Here is a 12,812-nt window from a genome sequence, read left to right on the forward strand (position 1 = left end):
GGACAATTTAATTTCAAATGAATCAAGCAATAGGATTTTTTAATGTTTCCTCAGGAAAATAACTCCACATTTGCAAAACTATTACTGTTAAAAGTTTCCTCAGGTATGTTCCTCTGGTGGCTATTTTAAACTTTGTATTCATGACCGTTGTGTTTTATTCAATACCCTTGATTTCTTAGCACTTAAGCTCTTAAGTTTTAAGAGAAATGGTTCTTTAGTTTTAACGCAAGTTATTATTAAGGGCAGCATCCAGTGAGACAAATAACAATTTACTTTCCTTAATCACTTCTGATGTTCAGTTTAGCTTTAAGCCCTGCATTTTGGGTTATGTTTAGTGTGAGAATTCAGGGCAAAATCCTTGCTCTGAGCTCCACTAATTCACGTGTTTCAGGATTTTTGCCCTGTACTCTGGGGAGACATAAGGCCTCTGGGATCAATTCTGGTACTTCCAAAATACTGACTGATGCATTCATTTATTCATTTTATTCATCCATTTATTCAGTAAACTTTTAAGTGTTCATTCTATGTCAGTTACTCTGATGGGTTTCAGGGAGCCCATGTCCTCAACGAATTTATGGTGTATAAGACTGAAAAGTTATAAGCAGGTTACATCATACATGGTCCACATTTGATTAAGGTTATTTCCATGGTAAGGGAATTCAACCCAGAGCAGAGGTGGTGGTGGCACCAGGGAGAAGAACTGTAGGATGAGTAGAAGTTAACAATAAGGTGCAGGCTGTGGAAACACATGTGTGAAAACCTAAGGCCCTTTCAAGTTACTTTGAGAAATTCATTTGCTTCATGAATACAGATTTAGGCTCCTGGAATATTATCCCACTGCTAAAGCAATCTCAACTAGATCCTTTGCAATATTGTGACCTAGAATGCTGATTCCTTGGTAGGCACCACAGGCAAAGAGCTGGTGTGATAGAGTAAGGGGCAGAAAGTGAACTGTTTTTCACTCATTAGTTTTCTTTAGTGGAAAGTTACATTTTTCCCCTTTAAACAAACTACTGAGATTTAATTTTTAAAAACTTGCCTTCTCAATAAATTTCCTCTGATCCACATTTATTGCATTTATTGCATTTGGTAAATGTATATAACTTGCAGAACTTTCTACATGTCCATGCTGTTGCATGAGTTTTTGTTGTTTTATGCCTTTTGATAGTGTTATACCTTAGGAGGTATTTCTGCATTCAACAAACAACTCCTCCGTGTCTAATGGCCACTCCTTGCCCTCTCTGTGCTGCTCACTGGTTAGATGGCCACCATCCCCAAGGAGCTTGCATGCCGAGGGGGAGACACATACACAACCAAATAAAAAACAAAACAAAAATCAAGAGACTCATGTGCCATGAAGAAAATAAAATAGGGCAATGTGGTAGAGCGTGAGGAAGGATGGTGGTAGGTACTAGTCAGGGTGGTCAAGGAAGCCTCTTTTGGTATGGTAACATCTGAGCTGAGAATTTAATGAGGAGTAATTACCCACTCAAAGACTTGAGGGCACTGTTCTCTGGGCAGAGGAAGCAGCAATGGTAAAGTTCCCAAGGGGCAACAGGGTGGCTGGAACATAGTGATCCCAGTGCGGAGTGAGGTGAGATGAGATGAGAGACATAGGCAGGGCTCACATTGGGCCTTATAGGCCGAGACAGAGAATTTTGATTTAACTGAAGGGTTTTAAGCATGATGGTAACATGACCTGATATGTTTTCTAAGAGATCTCTCTGGCTGCTATGGAAAGAATGTATCATAACATTGTGGTAGGAATGGAATCAGTGAAACAAAATAGAAAGCATTACAGTTATTCAGAAAAGAGATGTGTGTCTAGATTTGTATAGTGCCTTATACAGGGAAGGCACTTGATAAATTTTAAAAGTATTGCTCTCTCTCTTTATATTTACCTATATATGAATTTGTGTGTGTGTGTGTGTGTGTATATATATATTAGTGTGTATGTGTGTATGTGTTTGTGGCTATGATACATGATTTATTCAGGGTTGAGCCACATAGTTTAATGTCTGACGTAGGATAGAACATGGAGTTGTTTACTTTAAGGATAGAAATCCTGTTTTGCCTTTACTCTTACTCATTTTTTATATCACCATCTATGCTCTCATTTTTCACTTGCATTCCACCCATTCATATTTGCACTCCCTCACAGTATCTAACCCCCTGCCATACTTTTGCTTTCAGTCAGCATTCCATAAACTAGTACAATGTCAACAATTATTTTCTCTTTGTGTTCTTGGTTTCCCCAGACCAGAGAAGCTGAGTATCAGGGATGACCCGGTTGGGACATGTAGAGTGAGCAGAAACTTATGGGCAATGGTAGCTCTTGCCAAGGTTGGCAAGAAAGAATGGAACTAAATTCAGCGTTGAACTATTGAACCTATAGGTGAGGTTAGGAAGGGGGTTGAGGGTGAAAAAGTTGAGACAATTGCAATTAGGATAGTGTAAGGCCAGAAACCCTAGAAGCAGAGCTTAAGGTTATTAAGCTTAATTCTTGTTCAAGTGGTTTGTTAGTGGCCTGCTCAGAGGAGAGGGAGAGGGAGGGAAGCATTATAGGTCAGGAGAACAAAGTTAAGTCTAAACTAGCTTTGGCCTAATCCAATGAGAAGGTTCTGGAGCAAACTGCAACACAGACTTACTCCCCCTTGAGGAAAACAGGCTGGTCTTTTGTATCCTCTTTCTAGTTAGTCACTGGGTGAGGGTTGTGGGTAGGATTTGGGGATACATGACTGCACAGAAGATCTCCCTTTGGTGAGGACAATTCTCCAGGGAAGCAGGTGGCTGTGAGTCTTAGATAACATTCATAGCTGCTGGTGGGATGGGTGCATTGGCAGGTAAGAGGTTCTGGGTAGGGCATCAACTTCTACTACAAGTAGCAAGGGTCAGTAAAGATGGACTTGGCATTGGTAGCACCCAGGAAAAATCCAAATGGAACTGGAGGATGGAAAAAGGAAGATATTTGGTAGGCTGGGCTTCACCATATATAGTTGAGCTAAAGTGGAGGACTGGGAACTTTAAATGAAATAGAGGATGAAGGACTTAAATCAGAATACATGTGTCAAGTAATTTTACCCTGGAATTATTTAAATATTTAGAATATTGAAAGAGTTTTAACTTCTAAATCAGGTGACCACATACAGTTACTGGAGAAATGTTCTTAGAAATAATAATAATAAATTTGTAATTTCATAGATTGACTATGATAATACCATGATCAGGTTGTTTAAAGCTTCATGGTGAAGATTTGTTATGTTCTGTGCTTTATCAAAAAAATGTCAAATCAGCAGGAATATACTTAAAATGCCTTCCAGTAGAATGGCACTTAGTCTTTTAAATTTGAGAAAAGAATGTCAACATGTATTTTGCCTTTAAGAATTTTCTTCTCTAGGGGGTATATATAAACACAATATGTGCACACCCACACCCACATGTATTTATATATGCATGCACACACATATATGCATTCACACATGTATGCACACATATACACTGTGATGGTTAAGTTCATGTGTCAATTTGGCTGGATTATGGTGTCCAGTTGTTTGATCAAACAAGTCCTGGCCTAATTGTTACTGTGAGGATATTTCATGAATTTAAATCATTAGTCATTTGATTGCATGTATGGAGATTGCCTCCAACAATGAGAGAAGTCTTCACTCAATCAGTTGAAAGCCTTAACAGGAGAACTCTCTCTACTTAAGGCAGCCAACTTCTCTTGGGGAGCTCATCAAAATTGTCATTAGGTTTCCCAACTTGCAGCCTTTCCTATGGAATTCAGATTTGCCAGTCCCCACAGTCATGTTAGCCAATTACCATAATAAATCTCATAATACATATATATACACACACACACATATACATATAGTTTTGAATATATATAAGTTTATACATATGTCTGTCTATCTATCTATCTATCTATCTATCTATCTATCTATCTATCTATGTATTTATCTATCTATTTCCATGGGGAGTCCTGACTAATACAGATTTTGGTACTGAGAATGGGACATATGCACACACATGCTCTAATTTGTTGTGCAAGTTTTTGGGTTTTTTCATGTGAACCATTACTTATAGAAAGGCTGTATTCTAGAATTTAGACATACAGCTCAATAAAATGTCTTGCTGTTTGACAAACCAGCATGTTAGCAATAACTACAAAACAAAGTAGTATTTTTTTAATATGAAAGAGTAAAATTCAGATAAACATTTTCTATCTGTAGTTATATACTGTGTACAATGGAATCACACCTTACAAAGAAGTTAAGTTCTAATGTCAGCAAAAAAAGTGACAATTATGTGTGATCACAATTGCTCTTGAAAGACCATAAATCTCTCAGAATTTGCAGTACTTTACCAACCATGCCAGTCATCACCCCCAGGAATAGAACATATCCCTTTTCTTTGACTGAACAACTGGAGTTGTTTTGTTTGTGTTGAGGGACTATGTGGTGTGAAATCATGTGTACTCTGAGATCTGCAAGCACATTCTGCACAGCAAGACATTCACACCATCAGAGGCCATGGGAGCTGACAATGACTGAAGGAATGCAGATTCATTTCTTCCCCCTCACACTTGCTGTGGGAGCATATGTTCATTTAATGGAATGGAGGGATGGTGGAGGAATTGCTTGTACTATTTAAGTCTTTCTTTCTGTCTTCCTCTACTCTTTCTTTCTAGCTCTCACTCTCCATCTCACTCTCTTGTGTTTGTTGAACATGGATAGTTGAATCTATGTAAATTAGACTCAAATATATTGCAACTCCATTGCATGTGGCAATCTATTTATATAAATTTTTATTTATATGCTTGCTTATATATTCTTATGTATTCTTGGTTGAAATGAAGTTGTAAATATAAATACCTATGCAGATGGCTGTTTGGCTTTTTGAAAATTCTTTTTGGAACCTAAACTTCATCTCTGATTGCACTAAGTAATATTGTAGTATTCCTAGCTCATATGGTTACAAAAAGCACCATCTGAGTAGAAGCCCAAACCAGTTTCTAGCTCTGGAAAGCAATTCAAAGCTATGAGCCCATCAAATGATAGGGCCTTTTTAAGTTCAGGCATGGTGTAGTAGCCATAATTAAGACTTTTTCCTTATATTGATATAAAGACACTTTAACTTCCCAATTCTGTTTTAGTTTTAGTTTAATTTTAGTATTAGTTCAGTAATATGTATTTACTGATGTTATTGCTATGCTGTCATTGCTATGTTGCTTTTCTAAGAGGTTAAGTTGATAGTTATTTTGTAATCTCATATACCTCCCAGCTGCCATGGCCTGACCACAATGAAAATACTTTCCCAATAGAGATTCAGTTAAATCATTCTCTGAGAATTTGAGTGAGTAAAATGTGCTTTTCTTAGTGCTGAACCACAATTGGATACATATATTTCCCACCAAGGCTAAAAAGTGTAAAATTTGAATTATACTTTTCTTCACAAAGGGCAGTTTCAAGCTCATTTGAGTTTGGTGATATTGGCACTGTGTTTAAGAACAACCTTCATCCCAATTTCAGTTTTATATTTCAAAGAAAAAAATCAAGTTCTTAGCGTACCCAATGTTCTTTAAGGCACTTATGAAGTGCACTTATAAAGAATCTTCCACAATATTTTTTGTAGGGATCTTATTGTGGTTATTACATAGATTCATTCGTTGATTCAACGAATGTTTACTGAGTACCAACAAAGCACTATTAAATGTACTAAGTGCACTGAAGTGAGGGAAACCATGTCCTTGACTTCATGAAGCTTACTTTTCCTGGAGAGATGAGAGAAAAAAATAGCTAAAGAAACAGAAAGTTAGAGAAGTGTCTGGAGACAGAGGACAAGTTCAGTAAGGAGAATAACAGGATGGGAACTACTTCACGGGGCAATTATGGAGGCTTGTTGGAGTAGGTAAGTTTTGAGCTCAGACTTAAAGGATGAGAAGGGATCCACCATGCAGAGAGTGCAGTCTAGGCCGAGAGATCAGCAAGTATCAAGGCTCCAGGCATAAAGGATCTGGGGTACTTGGTATTTCCAGCACCGAAAGTGGCTGGTGTGGTTGCTTGCATCAGAGTATTCGCATGTGTTTGTGTGGTGGGCAGGTGGGGAAGAGTGATGGGAGGGGAGTCGTATGAGATTAAGATAGAGAGGTTGACAGATGCTAGATGATTCAGAGCCTTACAGGCCATGCAAGACATCTGGATTGGGAAATAAGTATGATGGGGAATCAATAAAGTTTTTAAGTATAGAGAATCATTATGTGGTTTAAAGTTTACTTTGGCTGCTCTGTGGAGAGTGAAATATGTGAGAGCATGATCCTGAGGATTTGTATATGTAGTTAAAAATGGAAACAGTGAGGCCTGTTGGAAGATTATTAGAATCATCTGGTCAAAAGATAATGGTGGCCTGGATTATAGGGTACCAGTGGAGAAGGAGCCCAGTGGACCAGTCTGAAATATTTTCAGAGGTGTAGTCTTCTGGATTTACTGATGGATCTGATAGTCAATGTGAAGGAGAGCCAGGCATAAAGATCATTTTCTGGTTTAATTTTTTTTATTTGAGAAATTCTTGGTTTACAGAAAAGTCATGCACAAAATACAGATTTCCCATATACCACCCTACTGTTAATACCTTGCATTAATGTGGTATATTTGTTATTATTCATGAAAGAACAAATGTTTGTAATTGTGTTATTAACTGTAATTGTACTGTTAACTATAGTACATTGTTTACAATAGGATTCACTGTGCTGTGAATGTTACAAGAGGAATTAGCACCAATCCTGTTCAAACCCTTCCAAAACATTGAGGAGGAAGGAATACTACCTAACTCATTCTATTAACATGTGTTTGTATACACTAGTAGTTAGCAATTTGAAGAGGAAATCAAGAAAAAATTCCACTTAACATAGCAGCTAAAAGAATCAAATATTTAGAAATAAGTTTAACCAAGGATGTAAAGGACTTTTACAAGGAAAACTACAGATTTACAGATTCCATACAATCCCAATTAAAATTCTAACAGCCTTCTTTGCAGAAATGGAAAAGCCAATCATTAAATTTATCTGGAAGCATAAGGGGCCCCAAATAGTCAAAACCATCTTGCAAAAGAAGAACAAACTTGGAGGACTCACATTTTCTGACTTTAAAACTTTTTGCAAAGCTACTGTGGTCAAAATCACATGACGCTGGCACGGGATAGATATGTAGACCAATAGCATTGAATTGAGAGTTCAGAAACAATCCCTCACATCTATGGCCAATTGATTTTTGACAAGGCTGCCAAGTCTACACAATTGGAATAGAATAGAGTCTTCAACAAATGGTGCTAAGAAAACTAGATATCCATATGCATAAAAAAAAGTGTCCCATATCTCATACCACATACAAAGTTAACTAAAAACAGAGTAAGACCTAAATATAAGAAGCAGAACTATAAAACTCCTAGAAGAAAATCTAGCGATGCATCTTCAGGATCTTGTTTTAGGCAACGGTTTCTTAAATTTTACACCCGAAGTGCAAGCAACAAAAGAAAAAGCAGGTAAATGAGACCTCATCAAAATAAAAGCTTTTGTGCATCAAAAGACTTTATTATGAAATTGAAAAGAAAACTTACTCAATGGGAGAAAATATTTGGAAATCACGTATCTGATAGGAGTTTAATATCCAGAATATATAATGAAATCTTATGACAACAATAATAAGACAATCCAATTTTAAAATGGGCAAAAGACTTGAATAGACATTTCACCAAAGAGGTTATGCAAATGGCCAAAAAGCACAGAAATATGCTGAACATCATTAGCTATTATGGAAATGCAAATTAAAACCACAATGAGATACCATTTCACACTGACTAGAATGGATATTATTTTTTAAAAACACAGAAAATTACAAGTGTTAGAGAGGAAGTAGAGAAATAGGAGCACTCGTTCATTGCTGGTGGGAATGTAAAATGGTGCAGCTACTGTGGAAAACAGTTTGGCAGTTCCTCAGAAAGTTAGGTACAGAAATATCATATGACCTGGCAATCCCACTAATAGGTGTATACCCAACAGAACTAAAAGCAGGGAGTCGAACAAATATTTGCACAGCGATGTTCATAGCAGCGTTATTCTCTGTTGCCAAAAGGTGGAAGGAACCCAAGTGTCCATCAACTGATGAATGGTTAAATAAAATGTTGTATACACATAGAATGGAATATTATTCAGTCATAAAAATGAATGAAGTTCTGATACATGCAACAACATGAATGAACCTTGAAAGTCATCATGTTGAGTAAAATAAGCCTGACACAAAAGGGCAAATATTGTATGCTCTCACTGATAAGAAATAATTAGAATAAGCAGAATCATAGAGTCAGAATCTAGAGTATAGGTTACCAGGGACCATTTGGGGATAGGTAATAGAGCGTTAGTGTTTGAGTTGTACAGATTTTCTATGTGGGTTGATTGTAAACTTTTGGTAATAGATGGTGGTAATGGTAGCACACATTGTGAATGTAATTAGCAGCACTGAATTATACATGTGAATGTGGTTAAAGGGGGGAAATTTTAGGTTGTATATCTGTTACTAGAATAAAAATTTAAAAAGGTTTCAGGGTGGATCAGGCTTCAGGAGGAAATGATGTTCGCTTTTAGATACCTAGCACCAAACTTACTGCAAAATTGATTAATTCATCAAACATTTGTTGAACTGCACCAGATGCTGGACATTGTACTAATCATTGAGTATAACTGTTTCCCTATGCTTATGGAATTAGAAATTGTAGATTTTAGAGTACTAGAGGGGATGATAATTAGAAACAATCCATTCCAGCATCTTCATTTTAAAGACATAGAGTAGAATTTGAGACATTTACTTTCTCCAGAAATAACAAGGATACTCTATAAAAATCATGGTTGTTTTAGTAAAACTTAACTCTGATCATCCAGTAGTAATTGCCACTTCATTTTCCCTTAGGGATATGATACAATCTGTTCTCATTTCTGTTTTAATTAATTGCTATTAATTAGTATTATTCAAACACTTACTTTGTGATACATTCTGAAGTCATGAAAATAGAAGTTTTATAGTCAGGAGTTCAGTGAGCAAGGCTGTGGTTGGTAGCCAGACTTATAAATAACAAATGCAAGAAGAAGCATGAATTATGTTCTTCCATGCATATGGGTTTACTAAGGCATTGATGGTAGACAAAAGGAGAATGGGCCACTTGTGTTTTTTATATTATTGGTGTAGGTTGCTATTTACTTCCAAATATTTTAGAGAGTCTTTTTTTTTTAATTTCATATTTAATACAAAGAATTAGGAAAGAAAAAGAAGTCCCTCCCCCCTCCCCCCAAAAAAAGTGTGCAATAGTGCAATGCATTCTTTATTTGTGTGTGTGAGTGTTGGTATGCTTGTTTTAAGGTCCTATTTAACTTTATAAGTTAGGATACTTGGTCAAATAATAAATAAGTGGTAATGAAATAGTAAGTTGTGTTGATTTGAACAATTTAAATACAAAGAGACAAAAAAGATTACTTAGGTTGGTCTAAATAAGTATGCTTATAATCTAAATTATATTATACCATGTATTGTTCTTTTAGAGTGGGATTTACTTGGCTGTTTACACGACATTATGTACTGCAAAAGAAATGAGATGAAAATTCTTGCCTCAAGGGCATGACAATCTCCATGCATCAGGCATGATCCAGTATGCACACACATGAGTCTCCTGCAGTATGCAGTTACTGTTGTGGGAATACCGCAGACAGCAAAGGAAATTTTAGGACATTTTGTAGAGATGATGGCCTATTAATTTGATAGGTGTTTCAGCACAAAAAAGGGGAAAAAGTGCATACTGAATGAGAAAGATGGTAGTGAAGTTAACTATTTGAAGATTAAAAGCAGTTTTAAGAGATGAAGATAAAAACCTCAATGGAAACAGATTGGAATGTGTGTCAATGGAAAAGGCAAAACTCCTGAAAATATGGTTGAAATTATTAAAAAATTATCAAAATAAGATATAATTACAACCAAAGTTTCTCCTTCATCCCTGCAACTGAATTGACAGGACTAAATTAAAAAAAACAAGAGGTCCATAATGGAAGGTTTGACCCTGCACCTTCAAGGAAGAAGCATAAATAGCCAAGGGCTGACAATTGTAACTTCGTGGAGTTTGTAACTAGGGTTGTGTAAATATAAACTATTTGAAAAATTAGTGGTGAAAATAAAAACTAGAAAGAAAGACATTTGTCTTCATAAAATAGTGGCTCTGTGCATGAATGTGCCTGAACCGAAATATTCCATGTTTTATTAATTAGTCTATATCCTTATACTTGTACTCCTCAAAGACACATATGTGAGAGCAGGCTTCTCACTTCCTGAATAAGCGCTTAGAAGTAAACATTAGCAAGAATTTGGAGAAAGCGTTTAGGACAGGAAAATCTTTTAACTCTTAAGCACTTGTCACTGACTTTCCCAGAGAGCCCACCCTCTCTGGTCTTCTGCTGATTAATATTGTCCCTATGAAGAACTCACTTTCTTGCTGTGCAGTGCCTATGGCCTTGTACTCCATCACACATAACCTTAAACTATTTTTCATCATGTCATTGACTGGAGAGCACCACTCACTCATGAAGTTTGAGGGTGAATGTAGGGAGAAGGAAACTTGACTTGCCAAGTAGGATATTTTCCCCACAAACGTTTTAAGCCTCACTAATTCCTGAGTAGCCAAAGAAACTCTCAAAGGGATAGTTTAGGGGAGCAGTTGTATCTTGAGAAATTTTCACATATGTAAAACAAATGTCTTCCATTGAGGTTTTTAAAATAGTCCCTTTAATCTATAACATGTGTCAGGCTGGTGTTTCCTTAGCTAATCATAGGCTTACACAGATGGGTCCAAATCAGTGCACAAAGGCAGAGGCCCTTTACCAATGAAAATTAATGTTTCGTTGGTTGGTTTCCTTTGTTTTCAAAAATTATTTCTTAACATATTGCCTCTAGAACTTTCCCATTTCTTTAGTTCTACTTAGGAAAAAGGGTTATCATCAACCAGCTCACTTAAGGCAGGAAAACAAAAGCATACCTCTTCAACATTCCTCTGGGCATATTGTCAGGTTTGTGGCTTGCTTCTAGAAATTTTGCAAGTGAGTTCATATACAGAGTTTATCCCCTCCCCTTTTATTTAAGGATGGGTGTGGTGTGAGGGAATTGAATACAGCAGAGCACCTTATTCTTTGCCTTTCTTTTTGTTTGCGAAATAGGAAAGTCCATCAGCTAGATAATGGAGGAGACCAACGACTCTACTGAGAACCCCCAGCAAGGCCAAGCGCGACACAGTGCAATAAAGTGTGGGTGGCTGAGAAAGCAAGGAGGCTTTGTCAAGACTTGGCATACCCGCTGGTTTGTGCTCAAGGGAGATCAGCTCTATTATTTCAAAGATGAAGATGAAACCAAGCCCTTGGTAAGTAGAAGAAAATAATAAAAAGCAATCCATGAAGTAGAGGCATTTGCTAGAAACCATTGGAGACTGAGGCCTTACTCATCTCCCTGATTTCATTCAGTTCATTGGCATCTTTTGTCCTTTTTCCCATTGTTTGCTTTGGATCAGAGTTGATGAACTTGCTAATTGAAGCCAAGAGACAAATTATACCTGTCTAATATTAATTTTAATTTTTACTAAACTGGAACAGAATGTTGGAGTCCTTCAGACAAACTTACATCATGAGAAAATTTTAATGGACATCTGCTAGAAGACATATATTGTAGCCAAAACATCTTTTGCTTTCTCAGAAATAGGTTGAAAACACAAATTTGAAAGAAGACCATACATGCAACTTTCAGGCTTCTCTCCACCTTAATTCACATAAGATGTAGATGAGGTGCTAAAATGTACAACATTGATACATTCAACCAGGATGCACAGTTGTACTTCTGGGAATAGGTTCTATGTTTCTTTGTGGTTTCTTAATGGTCTTTTATTTGCTTATTTATTTATCATTTTCTCAGACACAAATCTCTAGACAGCAATAAAAGAGGGGAAAAATCACTCCCTCTCTTTCTGTAGCGCCAACAAGCACTCTCATCTGTGATCCTTGCTTACCAATTGATGAAATGAGAAGGTGAACAGAGACATCCATCACCTCTGTGCTTTTCCTTCATCTATATATATATACAGGTTTTAAAAATACAGAAGAAACATTCTGAATTAGTTTACATGAACATCCCTAACAGTATGTTCTCGAGGCTATTTCTTCCTGTGTTAAATTCAAGAACCTAATTAGGAATTTGGATCAGGGCCCTGCTTTAGTACTTTATATCCCTAAGGCATTATAATTCCTCTAATTGAATCACATAACAATGGCAACAAAAATGCGTGCTACAAACCCCTCTCATTTTTTGAAAGTGCCACTATTTTTTGAGGAGTCCAGAGTCTGACATCAGTCTAAAATTTTACCTATGTTTTCTTACAAAATGCTTAAAATGATCCTATGAGTTAGTTACTTTTATCTCTATTTGTTAATGAAGAAACCAAGGTTTAGCATGTTATACAGATTACAAAAAGTTAAAAACAGATAGTGGAGCCATGATTTGCCTCTAGGTAGGTCTGCGTTTATTTGACTCACAAATAACATAAGAATATCCCATATTAGTATCACTAATAATAGTTAATGGTGCATTTCTGTATCTGTTATTTCATTTGTGCTAGCAAATCAGTGAGGAATATGGGGATTATCATGAAAGTAGTTGTGGTTTAGAGATATGAAGTGACACAAACAACATCATAGAGAGATCAGGGGAAAAGCCATGGAATCTTGTTTCTTCTCTCAC

General features: G+C 36.5%; 1 protein-coding gene across 7 annotated transcripts in view; it reads left to right on the forward strand.

Annotated features, from left to right (window-relative positions):
- Positions 1-12,812, forward strand: part of ARHGAP24 (Rho GTPase activating protein 24) — a 551,069-nt gene that overhangs the window by 84,475 nt on the left and 453,782 nt on the right. For 3 of the 7 annotated variants that reach the window (XM_037830166.1, XM_037830168.1, XM_037830167.1), the window contains one exon: positions 11,246-11,445. In XM_037830166.1, the coding sequence (XP_037686094.1) occupies positions 11,266-11,445 (180 nt within the window). In that variant the 5' untranslated portion in view covers positions 11,246-11,265. Of the gene's footprint in view, positions 1-11,245; positions 11,446-12,812 lie in introns of those variants that run through there. The other 4 variants (XM_037830169.1, XM_037830175.1, XM_037830171.1 and 1 more) reach the window with 4 other exon arrangements.

This window comes from Choloepus didactylus, chromosome 3, assembly GCF_015220235.1.
Source record: "Choloepus didactylus isolate mChoDid1 chromosome 3, mChoDid1.pri, whole genome shotgun sequence".
In the NCBI taxonomy this organism is placed as follows: Eukaryota; Metazoa; Chordata; class Mammalia; order Pilosa; family Megalonychidae; genus Choloepus; species Choloepus didactylus.